At 36.5% G+C, this 23,601-nt stretch overlaps 2 protein-coding genes and 1 long non-coding RNA gene across 4 annotated transcripts; 2 read left to right on the top strand and 1 right to left on the bottom strand.

The window, feature by feature from the left end:
• Nucleotides 1-1,670: 1,670 nt before the first annotated feature.
• Nucleotides 1,671-2,535, bottom strand: LOC113759698. The gene is made up of 2 exons (XM_027302273.1): nt 2,014-2,535; nt 1,671-1,931 (listed from the first exon to the last, which is right to left on the bottom strand). Exons 1-2 carry the CDS (start codon nt 2,248-2,250, stop codon nt 1,671-1,673), a joined length of 498 nt encoding a protein of 165 aa, XP_027158074.1. The 5' UTR covers nt 2,251-2,535.
• Nucleotides 2,536-9,035: 6,500 nt separating this feature from the next.
• LOC113763448 lies at nt 9,036-12,536 on the top strand. Its single transcript, XR_003467348.1, has 4 exons — nt 9,036-9,788; nt 10,908-11,017; nt 11,620-11,691; nt 12,522-12,536. It is a non-coding gene; the product is annotated as an uncharacterized LOC113763448 (long non-coding RNA).
• Nucleotides 12,537-13,014: 478 nt separating this feature from the next.
• Nucleotides 13,015-17,898, top strand: LOC113763446. 2 transcript variants are annotated; one of them, XM_027307268.1, is made up of 6 exons: nt 13,015-13,151; nt 13,278-13,459; nt 13,651-13,778; nt 15,170-15,450; nt 16,160-16,400; nt 16,830-17,898. In XM_027307268.1, exons 1-6 carry the CDS (start codon nt 13,107-13,109, stop codon nt 17,702-17,704), a joined length of 1,752 nt encoding a protein of 583 aa, XP_027163069.1. In that variant the 5' UTR covers nt 13,015-13,106; the 3' UTR covers nt 17,705-17,898. The 2 variants fall into 2 exon arrangements, with proteins under 2 accessions (XP_027163069.1, XP_027163070.1); XM_027307269.1 differs by lacking the exon at nt 15,170-15,450 and having other exon boundaries at nt 16,218-16,400.
• The last annotated feature ends 5,703 nt before the right edge of the window (nt 17,899-23,601 follow it).

The raw sequence follows: 23,601 nt of genomic DNA, 5'->3' as shown, positions 1-23,601 counted from the left end.
TATATCGGTTCCAATCAAGGATCTTTGCAGCGGCGCCACCGTATAATTTCCATTAGGTTCATAATCGTGCAATACAAAAGGGGCATTTTAGGGAATTCCATTCTGGCGCCTTTTCCAATTAAAAAGTAAACGAAACAAGTCTGCGATAAATACACACCCAAAAATCCAAAATGAAAACAAAAAATGTCTTGGACAAAATCCAGGGCTTGAGTCGATGATCTGCTAAATAAAATCAAAGCAAATCGTGTTAAATAAGGAATCGGAGGGCATAAGAAAGCAAATGATGGAGGCAGTGGGGGACAATATGCAGGAAAGGATATCAAGCTGTATATTCTAAATCCTAAAGGGAAGCCTGCCTGAAACCCGCTTGCGGGTTTCCCCCTTATGTAAAATGACTAAAAGCTGCATTTCTGTTCTATTTATATCAAACACATACTCTCAAACCCTCACCTGAAGGGTGAGGATGAGAGGGGAGGTTTGCTGGGCATCCTAGGGCCCTCCGATGGGCATGTGCAACTCAACGCAGCTTGCATGTAAAAAAAATTTTTTTTTTTAAGTAATTTGTTAAATAGCCTGAAACCCGCTTGCGGGTTTCCCTCTTTTTCTGTTCTATTTATATCAAACACATACTCTCAAACCCTCACCTGAAGGGTGAGGATGAGAGGGGAGGTTTGCTGGGCATCCTAGGGCCCTCCGATGGGCATGTGCAACTCAACGCAGCTTGCATGTAAAAAAAATTTTTTTTTTTAAAGTAATTTGTTAAATAGCCTGCCTGAAACCCGCTTGCGGGTTTCCCCCTTATGTAAAATGACTAAAAGCTGCTTTTCTGTTCTATTTATATCAAACACATACTCTCAAACCCTCACCTGAAGGGTGAGGATGAGAGGGGAGGTTTGCTGGGCATCCTAGGGCCCTCCGATGGGCATGTGCAACTCAACGCAGCTTGCATGTAAAAAAATTTTTTTTTTTTAAGTAATTTGTTAAATAGCCTGAAACCCGCTTGCGGGTTTCCCCCTTTTTTTTTTTAAAAATAAATTCTATGCTAAAATGACTTAAAACAAAAATAAAAGACTAAAAGTAAATAAAAACTAGCATGAAAAATAAAAATAACAGTAAATAAAAATACACTAAAAATTTGGTGTCTACAGTAGTTACTGAATAATCTGGAAACAGATTGAATGAAGACTCAGAAGAAACGGAAGCTGGTCTCTTATTATTAAAGAGTGAAGGCTAAAATAGGCATATCAGGTGAAAGTTTGTGGTGGAAATCTGTTTTTCGCATATGCACGCGCCTTTGCAGTTCGTTTAAGACACACGCCGAATATTTGACGATTTCCGTCCACTTTTCAGGTTAATTCAAACCACGGGGTATCGACTGGTATGATATGAAACCACAAGGGGTTTTTATGTATGATTGCCTAACCACAGGGGGCTTTTTTGTTGTTTACCCAATTTTTTAATGGCCATCACTTCTGCAATTCTTCCACTTCAGTCAACATTGTCAGCATAACATTGAACTTGTCACAGAAACTTACATGAGCAATCCAGATGCAAAACAGAGTAATAACAAATCCAGAAGCAAAACAGAGTCAAACATAGATGAAAACTCAATTGTATTTACTTCATTTTAAAGTACAGATGAACCATACAATTCCATACATTCTTCAAAACTACTGCAACATCTTCAATTCCAGCAAACCTTGTTTCTTCCTTTCCTTGCCTCCAAGTACAAAAACAAGTAAAACGCCAAAACAGATACAAATTATAAACAATATTTTCACTTTTGCCTTCAACTTGTTCATTTCAATCAATAATGCTGCGTTTTCTCTCTCAACACTTCTCAGGTCCCTTAAAAGTGCACCCATTATATTTTTCATCTTTTGGGGTATGGGTGGATCATACCACAAAAAAAATCTGCAAGCACCACGTTTCTGCATTTACCACCATTTCATAGTTAAAAGACAAGAAATATTTTAACAAATTCTAAACTTTATGCACATACAAAAAAATTACCCCATAATTTCTGCAACCATGAAACCTTCTTGATGGATTTGCCTCTGTCCAAGCAGTCACAATTCGGCATTGTTCTTGGCAATAGCATCGCACGATGTTGTCTCCACTGTAGTATTTCTCGTTTCCTTCATAAATCGAGTTTCCTGTTTCTGAACCATTTGATCCTTTGACGGTGTTAATAAATTGATCACTGGCTGAGCTTGAGGATGCTTTGTCCCAATTCTTTCTCGAATGCATTGAATTACAGTGCTTTTTCTACGCGGGTCTGCAAAAATTGGACAGCTCTCTTTGGTGCAAGAGAGGTAGTACCTAGATTTGGGCTTTACATCGATTTACTTTTTAATTGGAAAAGGCGCCAGAATGGAATTCCCTAAAATGCCCCTTTTGTATTGCACGATTATGAACCTAATGGAAATTATACGGTGGCGCCGCTGCAAAGATCCTTGATTGGAACCGATATATAGGTTTAGGGATCCAATTGGCTAGAAATAATATATAGGGACTAAATTGACGGAAAAAAAAAGTTTAGGGACTAAATTGGCGATTTTCCCAAAAGTTTTTCACCTTACAAAAACTTCTACAAAATTTTTTCAAAAACTTCTACAGTGCACTACAGTAAAGTTTTAGACAAACTCCCAAAAAACTCAGGTTCCAAACAGGCCCTATATACTGCCGTAATTTTTGGGCATATGATCCTTATTAACTTGTCATTGCAGCAGTAGCTAAATGATTATATTATAAGCTGATCAGCCTAAATCAATTTTTTTTTTTGGTTTGTCCTCAAATTAAATAAGCTGTCAGTTTTAGGGATGTGCAAACTAGAAAAATTTCGATTTCGAAACCGATTTTGAATTGAATTCGGAATTTCGATAATTCGGAACTGAAATCGGTAATTCCGTTTTCGAATTCATCAAATTCGGGTCAAATTCGAAAATAAAAATTTTGAAATCGGAGTTACCGATTTCGAATTGGATATTCGATTTAGGAAATTCGAATTCGATTTCTAATAATAATATTTAAATATAATTATAATATAATATAGTTTTTAACATAATAAGTTTACTAATTGAAATCGAGCTTCCGAGTTCCGACAAATTGAGCTTCCCTATCTGCAAAAGCCTAAATTTCTCTTAACTCACCTTGTGCTTCCGCCGCGCCGCCTCTTCCTTCATCGCCTCTTCGTCACTGTCTTCGTCACCGACGAAGCTTACTCCCTCTCACTCTCTTTCACCGACTCAGTTTACTCTCTCACCGACACCCCTACTCACCGCTTCCATCGCCTCTTTCACCTCAGAGATTTCACTCGTGATTTGCATCACACCTGAAATTGAACACCAGTTCTTCAAGTCCGACAGAGACAGACACCATCAGCCTTCATATTCAAGACTGTCGGACAATTTGAGGTACGCCAGTGCTTTTACTCACCTTTTTCAGCTATGTTTCTTACGCCAGTGATTTTTCATCAATAATTTCAATGGCATGCTCAATCCTTATTTTTTCTTAGTTAAATGCGTTCTTTGGGTACTAATACGCACAAAAAATGGTTTTGAGTGTTAATTAACAAATTGTATTATTTGACCTTTTTAATTTCTTTGTTTCTTCTTCTCCCTGACATACACGGAGCAACAGAGGTGCTGAACTTTTGTTTTTCAACTTCTGTTTTTCACTTATGTGTTTTCCAAGCACATCTTGAAAACCATCCAGCAGGCAGACGCCATTGTACATTTTTGTGCACTGTATGTGTTTTCTGTTCATGCTTCTGGCTGCGAACATTAAATTTGTCAAAAGACAGTTTGCCCGTTTCTAAATTTATATATGACAATGTAAATTAGGGTGTTTGCCTATTTTTAAGTTGATTAGTCGTGGAATATGTGAATGTGCTGAAGGTGCTATGACTTTCAGTTACAATTGGCATTTGTTTGTGCTCTTTCTGAGATCTCTGAAGCTCAGCACTCAGCAGGGTTGAACTTTAATAGATAGAAGATAATGATTAGATGTGTTCATGACATGTTCGTGGATTAAATTGGTGTTAATGATTCTGGTTAACAACCTGTTTTGGTTGGAGGAGGAACGGCTTTCAAATCTCCTCTTAAATAGAGGCGGAAAAAAAAAAGAATTCGGGGAATTCGGAATCCACCGTATTCCGAATTCAATTCGGTATCGAATTCGATTTCGAATTCGGTCGGGAAAACTGAAGCCAAAATTTCGAAAATTTCCGATTTCAAACTTCCGAATTACCGCTTTCGATTTCGATGCACACCCCTAGTCAGTCTGTTTGTCCTGCAATTTTCCTTTTTTTTGACTCGTTAGATAATTTGGTTGCCCTGTTGTTGAGTTGCGCCGCTGTTGAAACCGGAACTTAATTGGGAGGTAGACTCCCTATTAATGTTTTTGGCCGACAATCAAAAATGTCAATTAATTGGTGGTCAGGTACCAGATGTTGGTACTAAACTGCTAAATTCCCAGTATTTCACTGCTAAATTCCACCAACGGCCTCAGTAAAAGTCTTTTTCTTTTGGTATTATCTGAAAACTGGATAAAAAAAAAAGAAAAAAAAAAGTCCTCGGTCTTTCAGTTGGACAGCCTATCATATGGTCCCTTCTGTCACTTAATTCAGTAATTGATAACCAAGTCATTGTGGAGTTGTATTATAATTTGATATTGAAGCATGTAGAAAGTTTCCCTTGCTTCAAGTACTTCCATTTGGCGAATTGGGATGAATTTTTGACACGTTTGGTTACTTGGTGAAGTGAAGTGAGAATTTGACACAATCTTCCAAAGCATGTTTTTCAGTTGTTGAACAAATCTTCTTGTTTGTCTTGTCGGGTTAATATAACAGGTTAACATAGATATAATAACCATGACTCTTTCAATAATAATCTCATACTACCATTTATCATAGTTGCCAGTCTTTCAATCTTTAGCTGTTATAGGTAAACACTTAATCCTATAATTAGAAAACTTTATTAACCGAAGTGCAGTGACACAAAGATTCTATGATGAAACAGAATTTGATTTTCTGTACAGCAAGGTTCTTTTCTTACTTTAGCCAAAGCTTTTTCTGCTTCTGTCTATAAGACAAAATGTTTATACATATCTGGTTTCTGTCCTTTTGGTGTATATTCTTCAAATCATCTTTTCTACAATCCACCATTAGTGTATTTCACAGAAGCTCAAATGCTACTCCACTTATTAAATAATATAAGTCCCTTGCTAGGTTTACATGCTACTAAATCATTCCGTGACCTCCTGTTTCTGAAAGGTAAACAACCAAATCTATTGTTGACTAATTAGAGCTCATTAAATTATGCACAACTTACAGTTGGAAAACTATTATGTCTACATATTAAGACTGCTGTCTAATACCAAACATGTACAAGGAGTCTGAATACTAGAGAAGCAACCAAAAGCTGCCAGGTGTAACCAAGAATGTTAGAATATAAATTCTAGCCTAGGTATAAAAATTCTGAGTTACATGAATATATTTTTGACATCACTAAGAACAATTCTAACCGTGGATGATTCTAACTATGTTCTTGAGGCTAATGATTCTGCAATTGGCCTTAGTCTGACAACCCTAAAGAAACTGTCCTGGTCAAACCTACTTAAGTACTTGTAAACAGATTGCAAATATAGAATTAAAGACTATCCCAGACAATGGAAGAAAAACAAAAGCTTAATAAAGGACCTTTTGAAGCTTTGTTGTCCCAGAATGAATGATGAAGCTTTGTTGTCAAGATGACTTATCATGATGACGACTTATAAATTGGACTTGTTTGGACCTTTTGATTGTTTTCTAGACTTGTATTGTTTTTTGTTAATTCTAATATTAGACAATTGGACATGTAAGTTGGATAACTATGTTAATTGTGTGCGTTAATTGTTGGATATTGCTCTTATGTTAATTGTAGTTTAGCATTTATATCTTATTCTGTGCATAGATGTGTGTGTGTGTGTGTGTGTGTTTCCTGAGCTAGGAAACTTGCATTTAGATTTAATCTAATGCTGCTGTTCATGGAAAGGCATGTAGATAGTACACTAACAGGAGATGCAAATTAGGATATATATATTATTTATTTATTTATTGAACCAGGGTTGAACCGGTCCGACCGGTTGAATCTCGACCCTTTCACTTCACCAGTTCGCTTGACGGTCCGGGTTTTAAAACATTGATCACGGGACTTGCTGGTAATTATCAGGTTACGAAACTAGTCGGATCACTCGTAGGGGGGCTTGCAGTGATTTTCATTTGATCATACGTAAATGTTTATTTTTGGCATCAAAATGTAGCATAGTTGGTAATATGTCAGGATTAGAAATAGCTTGAAGTTTTATATCAAATGAAATTTATCAGTCTGTCTTCAAAGTAAGATAAAAAAAAATTTGGGTGTAAAAAATTATAAGTTCTCATCAATTGTGTGGGTTAATTCGTAGGAAATGATATGAAACCTTAGAGGTTATAAAATAATAATTTAATTTTTTTTAATAATTAGAAATGAACATTGAATTGGGTGGTAAAATAGATTTAACATTCTCGAGTACCATGTTTTCGGATCCGATCTGAAAATCCCTAATGACCATTGTAGCCCTCAAATTATACGTCCGTTGATTCAAACTTAGGCTTCATTTGAATCGAGAGAAAAGGATAGAAAAGAAAGTATCCTGAAGGAAAGTATTACCATTTCATTTCTTTAGAAGTTTTAACAAGGACGGAAGAGAAACGAAATGAACGGACGGGATTTCCTCTAATTGGTGAAAATTTTTCCACCCAAAATTGGAAGGAAAATGACGGAAACTTGTTGGGCGCCAAAGGATATTTTTAATATGACAATTTTATCCTTTAAAAGTTGATACAAAACGTCGTTATTCCCGATATATCCTAGAGTTGATTTGTAAAAGCATCAATGCAAAGCTTTCTGAGTTCTATACTTTCTATACTTCCAACTAGTTCTTTGATTTTTTTTTGTTCTTCATCCACAATTCAATAATAAAAGATATTTCTTTAACTCAATCTCTTCTTTCTTTCTTTGCTCAATCTTCTCTAGAAAATTGTGAAAAAGTATTTTTTTTGTGTATAGATTGTTATTGTTTATAAAAAGTTCTAAATTTTTTGTTCATTTTCTATCTCATAAAATTCTTGTCAACGAACTCTTGATTTTTATAGTATTGATTTGTGATTATATCTTGCATGGTTATGGTACGTGTAAGCTCCAGCGGTAATACATGAATATGAAATTTGAATGCATACAATATGTTTGTTAATTTGCCTACGTAAGCTTCAAATTAAAAAATGATCCAGCAAGAACTTTCATTTCTCATGGATTCCAGTTTTCGTGTTATAAATCAACAATCCAAACAGCTTCACAAAAACTGATGCCTCTAGGAGTTTTATCATCCATGGGATCAGCCCCTGACTCTGATCATCTGATCACAGACAATTAGCTTTTTGTAAATAGGGCTAATAATTATGAAACGTATAAAAAATGTGCTCTACACCATTTGAGAACTCAACTTATTATTATTCATCTTGTGAGAATGCACATGCAATTGTTTTGGAATTTTATCCTGTCCAAATATTCTATTTATTGGAACAAGAAAGCTAATATTTGGACTTTAATTTAAAAATTGAAAGGGAAAATACGTAAAGTTATATTCTCATAAAATTTTTTCTTTTCATATCTCTCCAACTCTCAAATAAGAGAAACACATTTCTTTTCTTTTCTTTCATTGAACTCCCAAACCAAAAATGCATCTTTTCCCTTCTTTTCCTTTCTTTCCTAAGTTATCTTTTCTTTTCTTTCGTCCTTCATAAACTCCCTAACTGGTTGTATAATAATCCAGCCCAGGATTTATCTGGCTGTATAATATCGAGTTTGTTTGGGTATCCCAATTATTCCAAATAATATTTTGCTTGCATCATAGATACATTTTTCAACCCACTTTTTTATATTTCCAACCACCTTTTTATCTCACATACATCACATAACAAAAAGTGCTACAGTAATTATTCCAAATAATATTTCAAATAATACACTATCCAAACAAACCCATTCATTCATATTACTCCTGAAATGAGTTCTCCGTGGCTCTTGACAACTTATAAAAGAGTATATAATAATTGTTTCTGTTTCAGTGTGATTTTGCAATCTATCACTTTTAGACAATTGTACACATGCATATGTATATGTGGGTCTCTGTTGCAATAGCATTTGAGTATACAGCATAAAACTGAAATACCGCATTCACCTAATAAGAATATATATATATATATATATATACACATGCATATACTAATGAAAAAAAGCTGCATAACTTGTTGGAACAACAAATCAAGGTGTTCACACCTTTCAGTTATGAACTTAATTTTAACTCATCGGCTTATAGCCCAATTTTCTCTATTACTACAATCTACATATCTCTAACTAAAATGTGTGTGCCATGATACCATCTTGCTTTACATTGAAAAGATGATTAGTTTAAAAGCATATGATCAAGTGTGACTAATGATTGAGGAGAAACGTAAATGTAGAATGTGTTGTGGAATATTTTACCATGCTGCTGGAAGCAAGAGCGGAGATCCGATTGACCCAGGCATCGACGGCCGACTTCCAGCCGTCACTGAGCTTTTGGTCGGTGGAAGATGGGGCCCATTCCCAGAGGAGACGACGAGTTTTAACGGCAGAGACGACGTGAGAGACGTCCGAAGGGTTTCTGAAGGAGTGTTTTTCGTCTGGGATGTATTCCCTGAGAAGTGACCGCAGTAGCAGAGGCTTCAATGCGAGCGCCCGCATTGATGTCTCAGCTACTGCGGTCACTTCTCAGGGAATACATCCCAGACGAAAAACACTCCTTCAGAACCCTTCGGACGTCTCTCATGTCGTCTCTGCCGTTAAAACTCGTCGTCTCCTCTGGGAATGGGCCCCATCTTCCACCGACCAAAAGCTCAGTGACGGCTGGAAGTCGGCCGTCGATGCCTGGGTCAATCGGGTCTCCGCCCTTGCTTCCAGTAGCATGGTAAAATATTCTAGAGCACATTCTACATTTACGTTTCTCCTCAATTATTAGTCACACTTGATCATATGCTTTTAAACTAATCATCTTTTCAATGTAAAGCAAGATGGTATCATGGCGCACGCATTTTAGTTAGAGATATGTAAACTCAGAAAGTATGAGTCAAAATGGTGTGGAACTGAGTCAGGGACTCTCAAATTAGCAAAAAACCAAACCCATCTCAACTTCACAGAACATCAGTTTAGAACCCTTATAATTTGTGAGAAGTTTAACTCCGTGTTGATTGTAGTAATAGAGAAAATTGGGCTATAAGCCGATGAGTTAAAATTAAGTTCATAACTGAAAGGTGTGAACACCTTGATTTGTGGTTCCAACAAGTTATACAGCTTTTTTTTCATTAGTATATGCATGTATATATATACATATATTTTTTCTTATTAGGTGAATGCGGTATTTCAGTTTTATGCTGTATACTCAAATGCTATTGCAACAGAGACCCACATATACATATGCATGTGTACAATTGTCTAAAAGTGATAGATTGCAAAATCACACTTAAACAGAAACAATTATTATATACTCTTTTAGAAGTTGTCAAGAGCCACGGGGAACTCATTTCAGGAGTAATTTGAATGAATATTATACAGCCAGATAAATCCTGGGCTGGAATATGCTTGCTAGGATTGACAAGTCAGGAATGCAGTTCAGAGCGTTTTATGGCTTCCTACTCAGAATGGTTCAACAAGATCTTGTCTCATATGCAGGTATTTGAGCTTTTCCCAGTGACATATCAGACATTTTTTGCCTATTAGAGATATCTTTTCTCGTGCTTGATGTTAATCTGTCATTTAAACGTTTTCTGGAAATCACTGGACTCTTTGAGCAACCAAAATCTAAGTGGTGTTGTTGCCATCTGTAGCTTTCCATCTTTATGATTTAAAAATGCTATTAATCAAATTCATCAATTTTGCCTTTCCTTTTCCTCAATTGCAATTATTATTCCTGCATTTTTACCTCGACTAATGTCACAGTTCATGTATTCCTGTTGCTCCCAACTGAATGTCGTACTTTGATGGTGGCAAGTATGTTAAGAAAGACTTGAGGGAAGGGAGAAACATTTATGACCACCATATTGGTCGAATGACAAACACATGGGTAAAGTTTTGGCGTATAAAGAACAAAGGGATGTAGGATTATATGGTTTCTAAGAAACGTGAAAATAATTTTGTGATTGACTGGCGATAGAGGGAGTTTTTTGGTTCAATCATACCAATATTAAACACTACTATGTCCGGTATTTACCTCATAGCTGTAAAAATTTTGAAATCCTGCTGTTACTATGGGGATTCACATCTTGCTATCTTTCCTTGCTTTCTCATAACCTTAACAGTGCTCTTTAGTTGAAACTCTATTAAATAATTTACTGATAAAGATATTCTTTCTTTCTTTTTTCTTTTTTCCCTTTTGTCACTATGAGCAGCCTCCTTAAGATTCCCATTTCGTGAGGGTCGCTTCTTGTGCCTCAATGTCTGATCTGTTCACAAGGTTTGTTTTGTACTTTACAGCATTAAAAAAACAATTCTCCATGACACGAGTTTAGGGATTATTTCTGGATTTCCTTTTTGATGTCTTATTTTTAATCTTAAGAGCATTTCCTGCATTTCTGCAAAGGGAATCCAAAGAAAGATGTTGCAGAGAAGAACTGTGCAGTCTATCTTTTCTTTCTTGATGCTGAGTGGGTTTAGGAGTTAACTTGTTGAGATGTTATTCAATAGCATGCTTGCTCTTTCAAGCTTAAATTTGTTAGTAGAAGTGCTTGGCTTGTCATGAAATGCGTTCTTGCAGTATCCATAGCAGTGCTGCTCATGTTTTGACTGACTTAGGTTGGGTGGATTTCCTAATGCGAAGAAAGATGGGAATTCGCAAGCCTCTAAGCTTGTTCAACCAGTACTGAAGCTATTAAATGAGGATAGCTCTGATGCCTTCTGGGTAGGTATAAATCTGTAGGAAATTCTTTTTTTTTTTGGGAAATTTTTTTCCTCACGAATTGATCTATTTAACTCCTGAACTGATTGATTTCATTCTACCACATTTGATGCATAAAATATTTATTCCTCTTGCAAGTTTTGCATTTCTTTATGATTTCCCATTTAAATATAAAATGTGGTAGTATTCTAGAAGAATAGTTTGTTTGGATAGGAAGATTTGCAAAAAAAATTTCAAATTTTTTTCTACTTATATCATAAACACAATTTCCAACCACCTTTTTATCTCACATATATCACATCACAAAAAGTGTTACAGCAATTATTGCAAATAACCTCCTATCCAAACAAACTCAAGCATATCCTACTTCTCACAATATCTTTTGAATGAAATTAATCCTGGAGAAAACGATATAGTTATTAAATTTTTTTGACTTTACCAGGATTCTGGTGTCTCGTTCTTCATCAACCTACATTCCAAAGTCAATAATTGCGTACTGCTTTTTGATTTGTATGTTTTCATAGTAGTAGAGTTATGCAGAATTTCACAGTTGTTTGTCCTTTTCAATCTGTAAGTTCTTTTTTTTTTTTTCATGATTGGCTTGTGCAGGAAGAAGCTATCTCCTTATTGTGCACACTTACAAATGTTTTTCCTGCTTCTGTCAGCCGACACTACGATGGTGTGAGTAGTTCTTTCTGTATGAAATGATTTTTTCATGCATCTTGTTGATAATCTATTCTCAAATGCCAATGGGTGTTTGCTGTCCAGATTTGAGTTATTTTGAGAATCACCAAAAACTTTTTCTTGTTTTCTTACAATTATGTATAGGTTAAGAAATGAAGGTGGCCACTATTTACATGCTAGAAATGTAGAACCACATACTTATCTATGGTCCTTTTGCCAGCACTGTTCTTTGCAGAACATGAATCTGAGTGGAGAACTATATAGTAGAATTGGCCTGCAAAGAAAGATGTATAGTTTGAAATGCTACATCTCATCCTGGGTAATGTTTGCTTGATGTTTAGGGTTCCTAAACTTGCGTTGTTAGTCAGGTAGGGATTTCCGGGGTAACCTTTTATTGTTTTTCTTTCTCCTGGTGAGGTATTGACAATGCAACAGATTGCATGTAAATTCATGTTGGAAATTGCTAATATAAACTTGGGAAAAAGCATTGTTAATCTTTTGAGTGGTGAGAGGATTGGGCTTTAGAAATTTTAAAAATTACTATGTGCAGGTTGGTTTACATTGCAATAGAGTCCTTTTCCTTTCTTCAATCTTAGTCTGGTGTTTGATCTTAGATTCACATTTCATTAGCAGATATACAAAGGGAAGGCTGTTCTGATGCTTATATTCTGGGTTTGCTCATCCTTTTAAGTTTCTTTATCCAGAACTAACATCCCCTAACAAAAGGAAAAAGGAACTGACAGGACCAAGTTGCTCTACTAGACATATTTAACTGGTTTTGCTGGCTATTATTATGAATGATTTACTGATATACAGTGAATTTGCAGGTTGAATCCTCTATATTTTCAAAATTTGTGTCAGAGAATTGTCCTGTCAGTATATTCAAGGTGATAGAATTACTTGATGCATTTATTTTAGGTTGGCTTGTTATAGCCAATCCAAAAAGAGTTAATTTGTCTTGGTCTGCAGAAACTTGCTCATGGCTTGGCCTTACTTCCAAAATCCCGAGGAGATGAGGATAGCTGGTCACTGATGATGCAGAAGGTCTTAATATTCATAAATAATCAACTAAATGTTATGTTCCAAGGTCTAGAAGAAGGTAACAGTTGCTTTAATTTGGAGATGGAACTGCTATTTTGATTGAATATTTAGGTGCTGATGTTATATTCACCTGTTGCAGAGGCCAGAAGTAGTGAGGTAGTGAGGTTGTTACTTCCTCCAGGGAAGGACCCCCCACCTCCCTTAGGAGGGCTAACGGCATCAGCAAAAAACTCAGATCAGGCAATGAAGAGGCCTGAACAAGTATTAGTTTCAAGAGTCTCTACCCTGATGACCTGCTGTTGCACAATGCTTACTGATGCTTATCCCGTTCAGGGCCTGAACAAGTATTAGTTTCAAGAGTCTCTACCCTGATGACCTGCTGTTGCACAATGCTTACTGATGCTTATCCCGTTCAGGTGATATGCCTCGTTTAGTTTATGATATCAAATATGTGTAAAGGACCGAATTGATTTCTTGTATTTTTTAAGGGAGATACATGAACTCGTTACCTTGAGCATAAGTTTGTCTGGTGCTCTATGCAGGTTTCTGTGCCTGTTCGTTCACTGGTAGCTCTTGTTAAGAGAGTGCTGATGGTCGATGGCTCATTCTCACAATCCTCCCCTTTTATGACTGCCATGAGACAGGACTTGATTTGTTTAGAACTTCCTGAATTGCATAGGTGCAGCCTGGAGCTTCTGAGTTCTAATGTAAAGGGACTTCGCAGGTGACTGATTTGTCTTCTTCTTGTTCTCTTTTAAATGTAATCACTCTATTTATATCTTATTATAAAGCTTGTCCTTGAGTTCTTTGTCCGTTGGATATAAAGCTATGCTCTTTAGTTTGATTTCCTCTTCCTTCTTTAGTTTACATTTCAAAAATGTTAGTTGTAACTTGATTTTGTATGCGCTTTTGCAGTCAGTTGTTACCACATGTGGCAGATATCACACGACTGCTAACAGAATATTTTAGGACATGCGTCCTGCCAGAGCTAAGGATTAAGGTTTACTCAATTATGAAAGTTTTGCTGATGTCCATGGGGATTGGTAAGTAATTGTTTAACATATCTTTTCACCTCTTTGCTTATGTTGATATTGGGTGCCTGGAAATTGATGTTAGTTCCTGCGCTTAGTTCATCTGTCATGCATTTTGATCCCTTATGGATGCATGTGCAAGAATATATGCTTGTAAGCATGAGATACTCTTCTCCTCCTCCTCTTGCTCATTTCTGTCATATTGGGGGTTCAAAAATAGAAGCACATGGAGCATAAGTTGCTCATTATTTCGAAACCTCTAAAAATTCTGTAGCATTGGAACTCGTGAATCTTGTTAAAATTTGCTTTATAAAACTGTCATTTGAATATCCCGACATTCTACAAGTCTACATGTTCTATGGAAGATCATTGCAATTAAGGTGATTTTCTATAAGTATGCTGCTTGTCAAGAGCCCTGAAAAAGAAATACTAAAACAAAATGAACCTCAATACTTTGCATGAGTCCAGAGCTACTGTCAGTTTGGCCTTGATGAGTTTATTAGGCAAAACGTGTGATTTATGATATTAACACCGGGATTGATCTTGTACGTACTTGAGCATAAAGGACTATCAAAGGTTTATAAGTGCATTTGGTTGGCTGAGGTTAATATTCTTCAAAAGGCATGATACTTTTCAGGTTTGAGTTCTCTAATTTTTTTCACTGGTCAATATCATATACATGAGATTTTTCGACATCTCAGGTTTTTATGGGATACCATTTGCATGTTGTCTATTGCTTTGCAACTTCTTTTGTGAGAACTAGATAATTGTCCATACTCGTGTTTTTATTTGAAGACATTTTGAACATGATGGTAATTTTCTACTTGATCTACTACCGTATCTAAGTTCGAACATGCTGCTTTACTCGTATGTAGAAGGTTATAAGGAGGTATCAGGTTGATGCTCACAGTTTTAATCAAACTACTTTGACTTGATGACATTTGGTGTCATAACCAGGCAGTAATCTTTTGTTATCTAACCTCGTTTGTTTCTTTTTGTGATTTAGAAGATGTTTTCATATATATCTTTTGCCAAATTTGCTAACAAAAAAATCGTGCACCCATTGTGCATCCTTTACCAATTTTGTGTGACAATTTTTTCCCCTTACCTGCCTTTCTCTTAATCCATATTTGATATAGGTTTGACTTTGTAGCATGCTACAACCGATTATTTTTTTTTTAGCATCTAACTCAGTGGCAATAGTTTTGGTGCTTACCAAATTTGAAGTGATGTTTTTTAGAGTAGTGCTGTTGATACTAAAAAAAAAAAAAAAAAATCTTCTTGTAATTCGTTCAATTCAATAACCCTTTACTACCTCTTTCCTTCTTTCGCAAACAAATACAGATGCACACAGAGATCTGTCACATGGAATTGTTTCTCCTAATGGTGGTGGTTCTTGACAGGGATTGCAATATATCTGATCCAGGAAGTTATAAGCAATGCATTGCTTGATCTGGATCCTCATGGTCGTGAGAGTGGTGGCTCGTACTCTGCTGCACGCTCAAAGACCTTACAGGATGCACTGCAACAATGTTTTCAGAGAAAAAGGAAGCACCCAACTTCAGCTGAATCTGTTGGAGACCAATCTGCTAAAGGTGGTCTGGAAGTGGAGACATCCCAAAATATGACTGCAATATCTGTCAGGATTGCTGCATTAGAGGCATTAGAAGCTCTTTTGAGTGTGGTATATTCCTTCTTTATCTAATTAAATGCATTGAGTTACCATCATTTATATGCTTATGAGAATACTACTTTAGCTATTGACTTAGCAAAAGGTGTGCTCACAAAGTACCTCAAGTTGGTCTTTCATTCTGCTTCTTTCTACTGTCTCTGTGGTTATTTTGGAATAAGAATTCACTTTGGAAGCCTTAGAGAGGTGCTTCATTTTTGGTCTTGTACCATGGTAGATCCTGTTAATTGTGCTTTTTATGCAGCCAGTATTAAGCTCCTTGAGCTGAAACTTCATGTAGACGGTGTAATGGTCTATCTAGCTGTACTTATCTGGAGTTATATGCTTACCGGTATCTATTTAAAGTAGTATGCTTAGTTAGTCTTGCTGACACATCTAATCTGCTTTAGTGTTAAATATCATCCATTATGGCTGTGATGTTATAGTTGGTGCTAAGTTGATCCAGACTTCAGGCATTTTCAGGCCGTATTTAGTAGGCCTATGCACTAAATTTGCCCCTTGCACGTTTAATTATGTTTCCAAATTGTCACTTAATGGAATGTAGCCTGATTTTCTGACATGGGGGGCATCTACTTTATTTGATGTACCTGTCAGTATTTCAATATTCAAATGAATGCAGCTCCTATTTTTCTCTAATTGTGATTCCAATAAACTGTATATGCTTTCAGAGCTTACAATGAAAATTTTTATTTTTTGTCAACAGGCTGGTGCCATGAGATCAGATGGTTGGCGATCAAATATTGATCGTCTCCTTATAACAGTTGCAACAAATGCTTGCAAAGTGGGATGGGCTGACAACAATAGTACCGTAGTTTATGGTGAAGCTACTCCTATATGGGCAGACTTCCAACTTGCTGCTTTACGCGCACTTTTGGCATCCCTTCTTTCTCCTGGTCGTGTTCGCCCTCCACATCTTGCTCAGGGTCTCGAACTTTTTCATAGAGGTAAGTGCTGTCCAGCCTCCAGTGTCATCTTCTTCCCATGCAATCCATGGGCTGTCTCCACGTTGTACATTTGAATTGGAGGCACGAACAATTTATATAATTAAGATAGATGAGGGGATACCAAGTCAAGTTGGTAAACCTGAAATAGAGGTTGCTTGATTTTGTCCTTTATGTAACTAACATGAGCGGTATAATTGGAGTACTTGTTAAAATGCTTGTCAAATGAGTGATGTATGCCTGCAATTTGTCGTGGTAATTTCGTTTGACAGTAAGAGGTCTTCAATATGTAAGATATGGAAGGAATAACCGTACTTGTAAGAGGTTCTTCTGCGGGGCTACTTGAACCCTTTTTTTTTAAGTTAATGGAATTGAAAAAGTCTACTTTTCTCGACTTCTTGCTCATAGATTTATGCGTTCTGGTGACTGCAGGTAGTCGAGAATCTGGAACAAAAATTTCTGAATATTGCTGTCATGCTCTTTTGACCTTGGAAGTGCTCATACATCCTAGGGCCCTTCCATTTATAGATCTTCAATCGGCAGTTGACCATTATGGCAGTGCTAGCCTCAACCTTCCAGACGTACACTTCGCAGATCACAGAAAGAACACTTCATTTCATTTTAGCACACTAGGAAATGAGCCTTCTCAGCCAGAGTCTGGGGATGATGATCTATACGAAAGGTGGCTGGCAAATGGTGATGAAACAGATGTCAATGACCTTGGAAAATATACCAGCAGTGATAAAAAACCCTCTGGGACCTCTACCCATCCAGCATTAGAAAAGCTTCCTCATGGTGGTTCTCCTTCTGAAAGAAATAAGCGTGAAGGTGGTGAATTTGGGGAATCAATGGCTGTTGCAGCTGACAAAGTACCAGTAGATGGGGATGAGATAATGGTTGACTTGCCGACTCCGGAAAGCTACAAGCAGACAGAGGAACGCGATCATATTGAAGGGCGAATATTGGTTGCTACAGCTGGTGGTCATACTGCCACCGAATCAGATGGACTGGTTTCAGGCAGTGCTACATCAGCTGATGGTCATACAGATTTTGTTGTAGCAGCAGGAAAAGATGTCTCTTCTTCAGCAAGTAAAAGAAACACTATGGTTACTGAGCAGAGTGTCACGCCAACATCTGCGAAGGATGTGGTGACAAGCCAAGATCATGAATACACTAGGATTGTTGAAAAAATTTCTGCTACAATATCAAACATAGGAAGGGGCGCTGGATTGGTGCTAGAAATCAATGATGACACTTCAATGGATTCACTTCCTGATATTGTGGATGGTGATCCCGACTCTGATTGAGTGAAAATGTATGTGTATGATTGGGCAGTATTCGATTAGATTTACTAATGAATGTGTTGAAATTCATTGTATATTGAATTTGAAGTTCTTCGTAAGCATGTTAGAAAAATTAGGGGCTTTTTGATCCTCGTAAGAGGTTTTACGCAATTTTGAGATGAATGAATGCAGTAGATGATAGAAGGCTTCTCTTATCACTTAGCAATGTTGTAAAAGCAGTTCGAAACGTATAATCCAGGGGACTTTATTTCCACAATAATCTCATTCTTCAAAACTATTTCCAAACTGATGCACTTACAAAATATATTCCCTTGTTAACTTACTTGTTATCATGTGGACTTCGAGTATGGAAAGTATTCACATTTTCATCTTATATTAAGAGGTGCAATCTACATCAATAGATTTTTAATAACTTTTCAATAGTTCAAATGTTGCTACTTATGTACAATCTTAAAGATAAATAAAACTATTTTTCTATCTATTATTGAGTTAATTAGTATTTCTCACATTAGATTGGCTCATATAGCATGTTAATTTTGATATTTACACTGACCTAGTTATATTTTTTCTCCTATTCTTTTGGAATGTTTACTTGTACTTCAAACAATTTGAATTTTTGCAAACTTCTTAAAATTTACAAAGTTAGGAGACTACCATATATAAAATTGCAAGTAACAAGTAAAAAAGAAAGGAACTTGTGACATAATAATCAAGAATAAAGCGAGGGAGGAATAATGGCAGCAAAAAAAAAAAGGTTCTTCAGCAAAATCATTGCAATTTGGAGGGTGATCAGCAATTTTAAAACACTAATTATGGATCCACTTTCCTTTTTTTAATTTGCTTACAAAATGTCCTTAAGGTACTAAATAAAGAAAAACTATGTAATATATAAACAAAAGATTTACAAGTTATTTTTTTCCTTTGATGGGGAGTCGACATGGCAATAACTAGATTAATAAGGGAATAAAAACTGAAAGAGCATTACTTTGGGGTTATTTTTCGAAAAGTAGATTAGTTTAGCTAAAAACTCATCCAAGGGTCATAGTTTGGAGCAAATACATACCATAACATGATTCTTAGTTCTCCCCATCACATATATTGCTACAGAATTCCACTCGCCAAGGGAACAACCAATAAGCGGCCACGGAAACAGGGCGATGAGATGCATTCAGACGCGCTCCAATAGAAGTGACCAGGTGCGCAATTTGCTAATGTGTTTTTGTTTTTAATCCATTAGCGAAGTGGTGGTGTTAACGATCAACTTGTGTTGACACTTGACACTGAAACTTAAACTTCTGATAATCCTAAAGTGAAAATTTGTCATGCATTTTATGTCTAAATCTCCACTTCTTTCCTGATACTGGGCATCCAAGAAACGCCATTCTAGTCCTGCATTCTCGTTTGGGCTACAACCCACATTGTCTGACTTTATTATTGTTTTAACAGTAATTCCCTTATCTAATATTGTGAATTCTATTTCAGTGTAGTCTGCTCGAAATGCTACTTATTAGTTAATACTACTAGGTATTTTCTTTCCTATGTTAGCTAGCTCTCATTTTCTTCTTTATCGGGCTGAAATATTGGGATCTCTTAGGTTTTACCAAAGCCAAGCAAGAGAATCTAGAGGATTGGTCAAAAAAGAAATACTACTACTAAGACAAAAAACCAAAACAAAAAATTAGTAGTGGAGTACGTAGGTGGAGAGTTGAGTGAGAGTCAATCAAGTCTTCTCATGCTTGCTGGAAAAGTTATGCTTCATTTGACTCGAAAGATGGAAAGCAACTAACTTTAGTTCTCTGACCGGATGCAAATATGAAATCTCATCTCTGTTAGAATCCATATTTTGTGCTGGCATGCAAAATTTTCTAATAACAAGACTCGATTTCTTTAACAGCTAGATCATCGTATACTTGCCACTACGACTTTAGAAGCAATTGGTGGCTTATGGTTCTCAACTCGGAAACTGGAACTTCATCCTGCCATACGCTCCTTGATTGGAAGTATAGTAGGCATGGCTGCTCTCCAGGTATGTCCTACTAAGTTCTAGCAATCCTCGTTGGCGAGCTTTATCACAATTGTCTGGCCAGTTCCTTGGCATGATTGCCTTTGTCAGACATGCATGAATGATTTTACATTTATGTGTTAAATAAAATTTGCTCCATCGGCAGGTCACTTTGAGAGTATCAACTCTTCTGTCATTCGTACCTATGTCATTCTGCTGACAATTATCAGATTACGAAATTAGTCGGACTACTTGTGAAGGATTTGTAGTGATTTTCATTTGATGATACATAAATGTTTATTTTGGCATCCAAGTGTAACATAGTTGGTAATAAGCCAGGAATTAGAAATAACTCGAAGTTTTATATCCAATGAAATTTACAAGTTTGTCTTCAAAGTGAGAAAAAAAAATTGGGATGAAAAAAACTATAAGTTCTCATCAATTATGTGGATTAATTCTTACGGAATGATATGAAACCTTAAAGGCTATAAGATAATAATTAAAAAAAAAACTCAAAAGAAAATAAGAAAGCGAAAAGTTAAATCATCTATAAATTTAACATTGAATTGGGTGGTAAAATCAATTTAACATTCTCAGGTACCATGTTCCTCGGTGGATAGTGCACCCGTCTGATTAAGTGATAATCCTGTCCCTATCCGCCTCCCGTAGGTTCAGTTGGATCTCCCCCCATAATTAGATTAGGATATAAATACAAAAATGATGATTGACAAAAAAAAATAAAATAATAAAATAAAAATAAAAAAATGCAGGGTTTATCAATTATACCCTCAACTCTCTCGTCTCTCTTCAATGGCGGCTAGTAGTCACATTCAAGGCATGTACGACGTCGCATTGAAGTCTTAGCTGCTGCGGTCACTTCTCAGGGAATACATCCCGAACGAAAAACACCCATCAGAAACCTTTCAGACCTCTCTCACGTTGTCTCTGCTGTCAAAACTCATTGTCTCCTCTCGGAATGAGCCCCATCTTCCACCGACCAAAAGCTCATTGACGGATGGAACAGACTGATGCCCCAAATTCACCACCTTCATGCTCATTTCTTTCGGAAGGAGAATCACCATGAGGAAGCTTTTCAAATGCTGGATGGGTAGAGGTCCCAGAGGATTCTTTATCACTGCTGGTATATTTTCCAAGGTCATTGACATCTGTTTCATCACCATTTGCCAGCCACCTTTCGTACAGATCATCATCTCCAGACTCTGGTTGAGAAGGCTCATTTCCTAGTGTGCTAAAATGAAATGAAGTGTTCTTTCTGTGATCTGCGAAGTGTACGTCTGGAAGGTTGAGGCTAGCACTGCCATAATGGTCAACTGCCGATTGAAGATCTATAAATGGAAGGGCCCTAGGATGTATGAGCACTTCCAAGGTCAAAAGAGCATGACAGCAATATTCAGAAATTTTTGTTCCAGATTCTCGACTGCCTGCAGTCACCAGAACGCATAAATCTATGAGCAAGAAGTCGAGAAAAGTAGACTTTTTCAATTCCATTAACTTAAAAAAAAAAAGAAGGTTCAAGTAGCCCCGCAGAAGAACCTCTTACAAGTACGGATATTCCTTCCATATCTTACATATTGAAGACCTCTTACTGTCAAACGAAATTACCACGACAAATTGCAGGCATACATCAGTCATTTGACAAGCATTTTAACAAGTACTCCAATTATACCGCTCATGTTAGTTACACAAAGGACAAAATCAAGCAACCTCTATTTCAGGTTTACCAATTTGACCTGGTATCCCCTCATCTATCTTAATTATATAAAATTGTTCGTGCCTCCAATTCAAACGTAAAACTTGGAGACAGCCCATGGAGATGCATGGGAAGAAGATGACATTGAACAACACTTACCTCTACGAAAAAGTTTGAGACCCTGAGCAAGATGTGGAGGGCGAACACGACCAGGAGAAGGAAGGGATGCCAAAAGTGCGCGTAAAGTAGCAAGTTGGAAGTCTGCCCATATAGGAGTAGCTTCACCATAAACTACGGTACTATTGTTGTCAGCCTATCCCACTTTGCAAGCATTTGTTGCAACTGTTATAAGGAGACGATCAATATTTGATCGCCAACCATCTGATCTCATGGCACCAACCTGTTGACAAAAAATTAAAATTTTCATTGTAAGCTCTGAAAGCAAATACAGTTTATTGGAATCACAATTAGAGAAAAATAGGAGCTGCATTCATTTGAATACTGAAATAATGACAGGTACATCCAATAAAGTAGATGCCTACCATCTCCGAAAATCAGGCTAATTATTCCATTAAGTGACAATATGGAAACATAATTAAATGTGCAAGGGGCAAATTCAGTGCATAGGCCTCCTAAATAAGGCCTGAAAATGCCTGAAGTCTGGGTCAACTTAGCACCAACTATAACATCACAGTCATCATGGATGATATTTAACACTAAAGCAGATTAGAAGTGTATGACATAGCAACGGCAAGACTAACTAAGCTTACTTACTGTTACACCAAATGTCATCAAGTCAAAGTAGTGTCACGCCTCCTTAACACATACGAGTGCAGCAAGGATAGTGGAAAATGTTACTTCAAGAGTATGGAAAGTATTCATTGCACCCATCTTAAAAAATTAAGAATTGTGCAATCATACATTGCAATAGATAAAAGTAGGATCCAGGGGCGGATAAATAAAAATATTTTTCTATCTATATTGAGTTAATTAGTATTTCTCAATGATGCACATATAGACATGTTAAAATTTCGTTTACTACAGAATCTAGTTATATTACGACCTGATGCAGGGCAGTACTTGTATGCGGCAGACGGAGGATTTACAAAGTGAGAAATTGGTATAATGAAAGTTGTTCTTGTGAGCGATTGATAAAGCGAAACGACGCGAGGTTTTGGTTTAAAGGACGAATTTTCGTTCGGGATTTATTCCCTGAGAAAGTGACCGTAGCAGCTAAGGCTTCAATGCGGACGTCGTACATGCCCTGAAAGTGACTACTAGCGGCCATTGAAGTAGAGACTAGAGAGTTGAGGCATCAAGTATAACTTGATAAACCCTTACTTTGAAAATCAACCTGAACAAATTGGTAAATAATATTAGGGTTAAATATGTTGCAATGGTCAGTTAGATGGTACTTTTATTTTTTTGGCTCTACTAAGATCTCTATAAAAACCATTAGTTGCATTGTTAACCAAGGGAATTTACATGCAATAAAATCAATAAAAGTTAACCCTAACTCTCAGGATACCGTTCCTCGGAATTGGCAATGATCGTGTAAATTTTCGAATTTGGTGAGGAATACGATGAGGATTTCGAATGCGGAATGGTAGAATTGCGTTTTCATGGTATCTTTATCAGACTGCTTTCATATATCAATTTATATATAGATTTATTTGAATTTCTTATATATATAAGATATGGAAACATCTTATATAAAGGCTATTAAGATATTCATGAAATTCGGAAGTGAAAAAAAACCCAAAAAAAAAAAGAATACAAAGATTAAAATTTCTAAGGGAAACACGGATTATTTTTAATATATAATATTTAACATAATAATAATAATTTTAAAATTAATTTCGATGAATTCTGACCGTTTCGAATTAAATGCACAACGTCGATTCGGGATTGGTGAATTCGCTCCGCCGTCGAAGTTGGAAAGTTTCATTCCCCATAAATGTGAAGGGGCATTAAAATTCGCATCAATTGACACACCTATAATCTTAAATGTTTATCTGGCCCTTCAGCACCAACTCTCCGATGGAGGCTAGTCGTCCAGATGGATGCACGTACCCGGTGAACATGCTGAGGTCATTATACTACCTTGTTGGAATCCATTTCAATGTTAAAACTCATCATAAATGAGTTAAACTTCTCAACTTGATGTCACAATTCTTCAGTTTTTTG

The sequence above is a fragment of the Coffea eugenioides genome, chromosome 2 (assembly GCF_003713205.1).
Source record: "Coffea eugenioides isolate CCC68of chromosome 2, Ceug_1.0, whole genome shotgun sequence".
Lineage (NCBI taxonomy): Eukaryota > Viridiplantae > Streptophyta > Magnoliopsida > Gentianales > Rubiaceae > Coffea > Coffea eugenioides.
Note: the sequence above shows the minus strand (reverse complement) of the source record. Positions and strands in the feature narration are given on the sequence as shown.

Coding starts and splice junctions, on each gene's coding strand:
- LOC113759698 (XM_027302273.1), bottom strand. CDS start 2,250: ATGCATTCGAGAAAGAATTGGGACAAAGCATCCTCAAGCTCAGCCAGT. Junction 1,932..2,013: donor ATGGTTGCAGAAATTATGGG/GTAATTTTTTTG, acceptor TGGTAAATGCAG/AAACGTGGTGCTTGCAGATT.
- LOC113763446 (XM_027307268.1), top strand. CDS start 13,107: ATGACCTGCTGTTGCACAATGCTTACTGATGCTTATCCCGTTCAG. Junction 13,779..15,169: donor GCTGATGTCCATGGGGATTG/GTAAGTAATTGT, acceptor GGTTCTTGACAG/GGATTGCAATATATCTGATC. Junction 15,451..16,159: donor TAGAAGCTCTTTTGAGTGTG/GTATATTCCTTC, acceptor TTTTGTCAACAG/GCTGGTGCCATGAGATCAGA.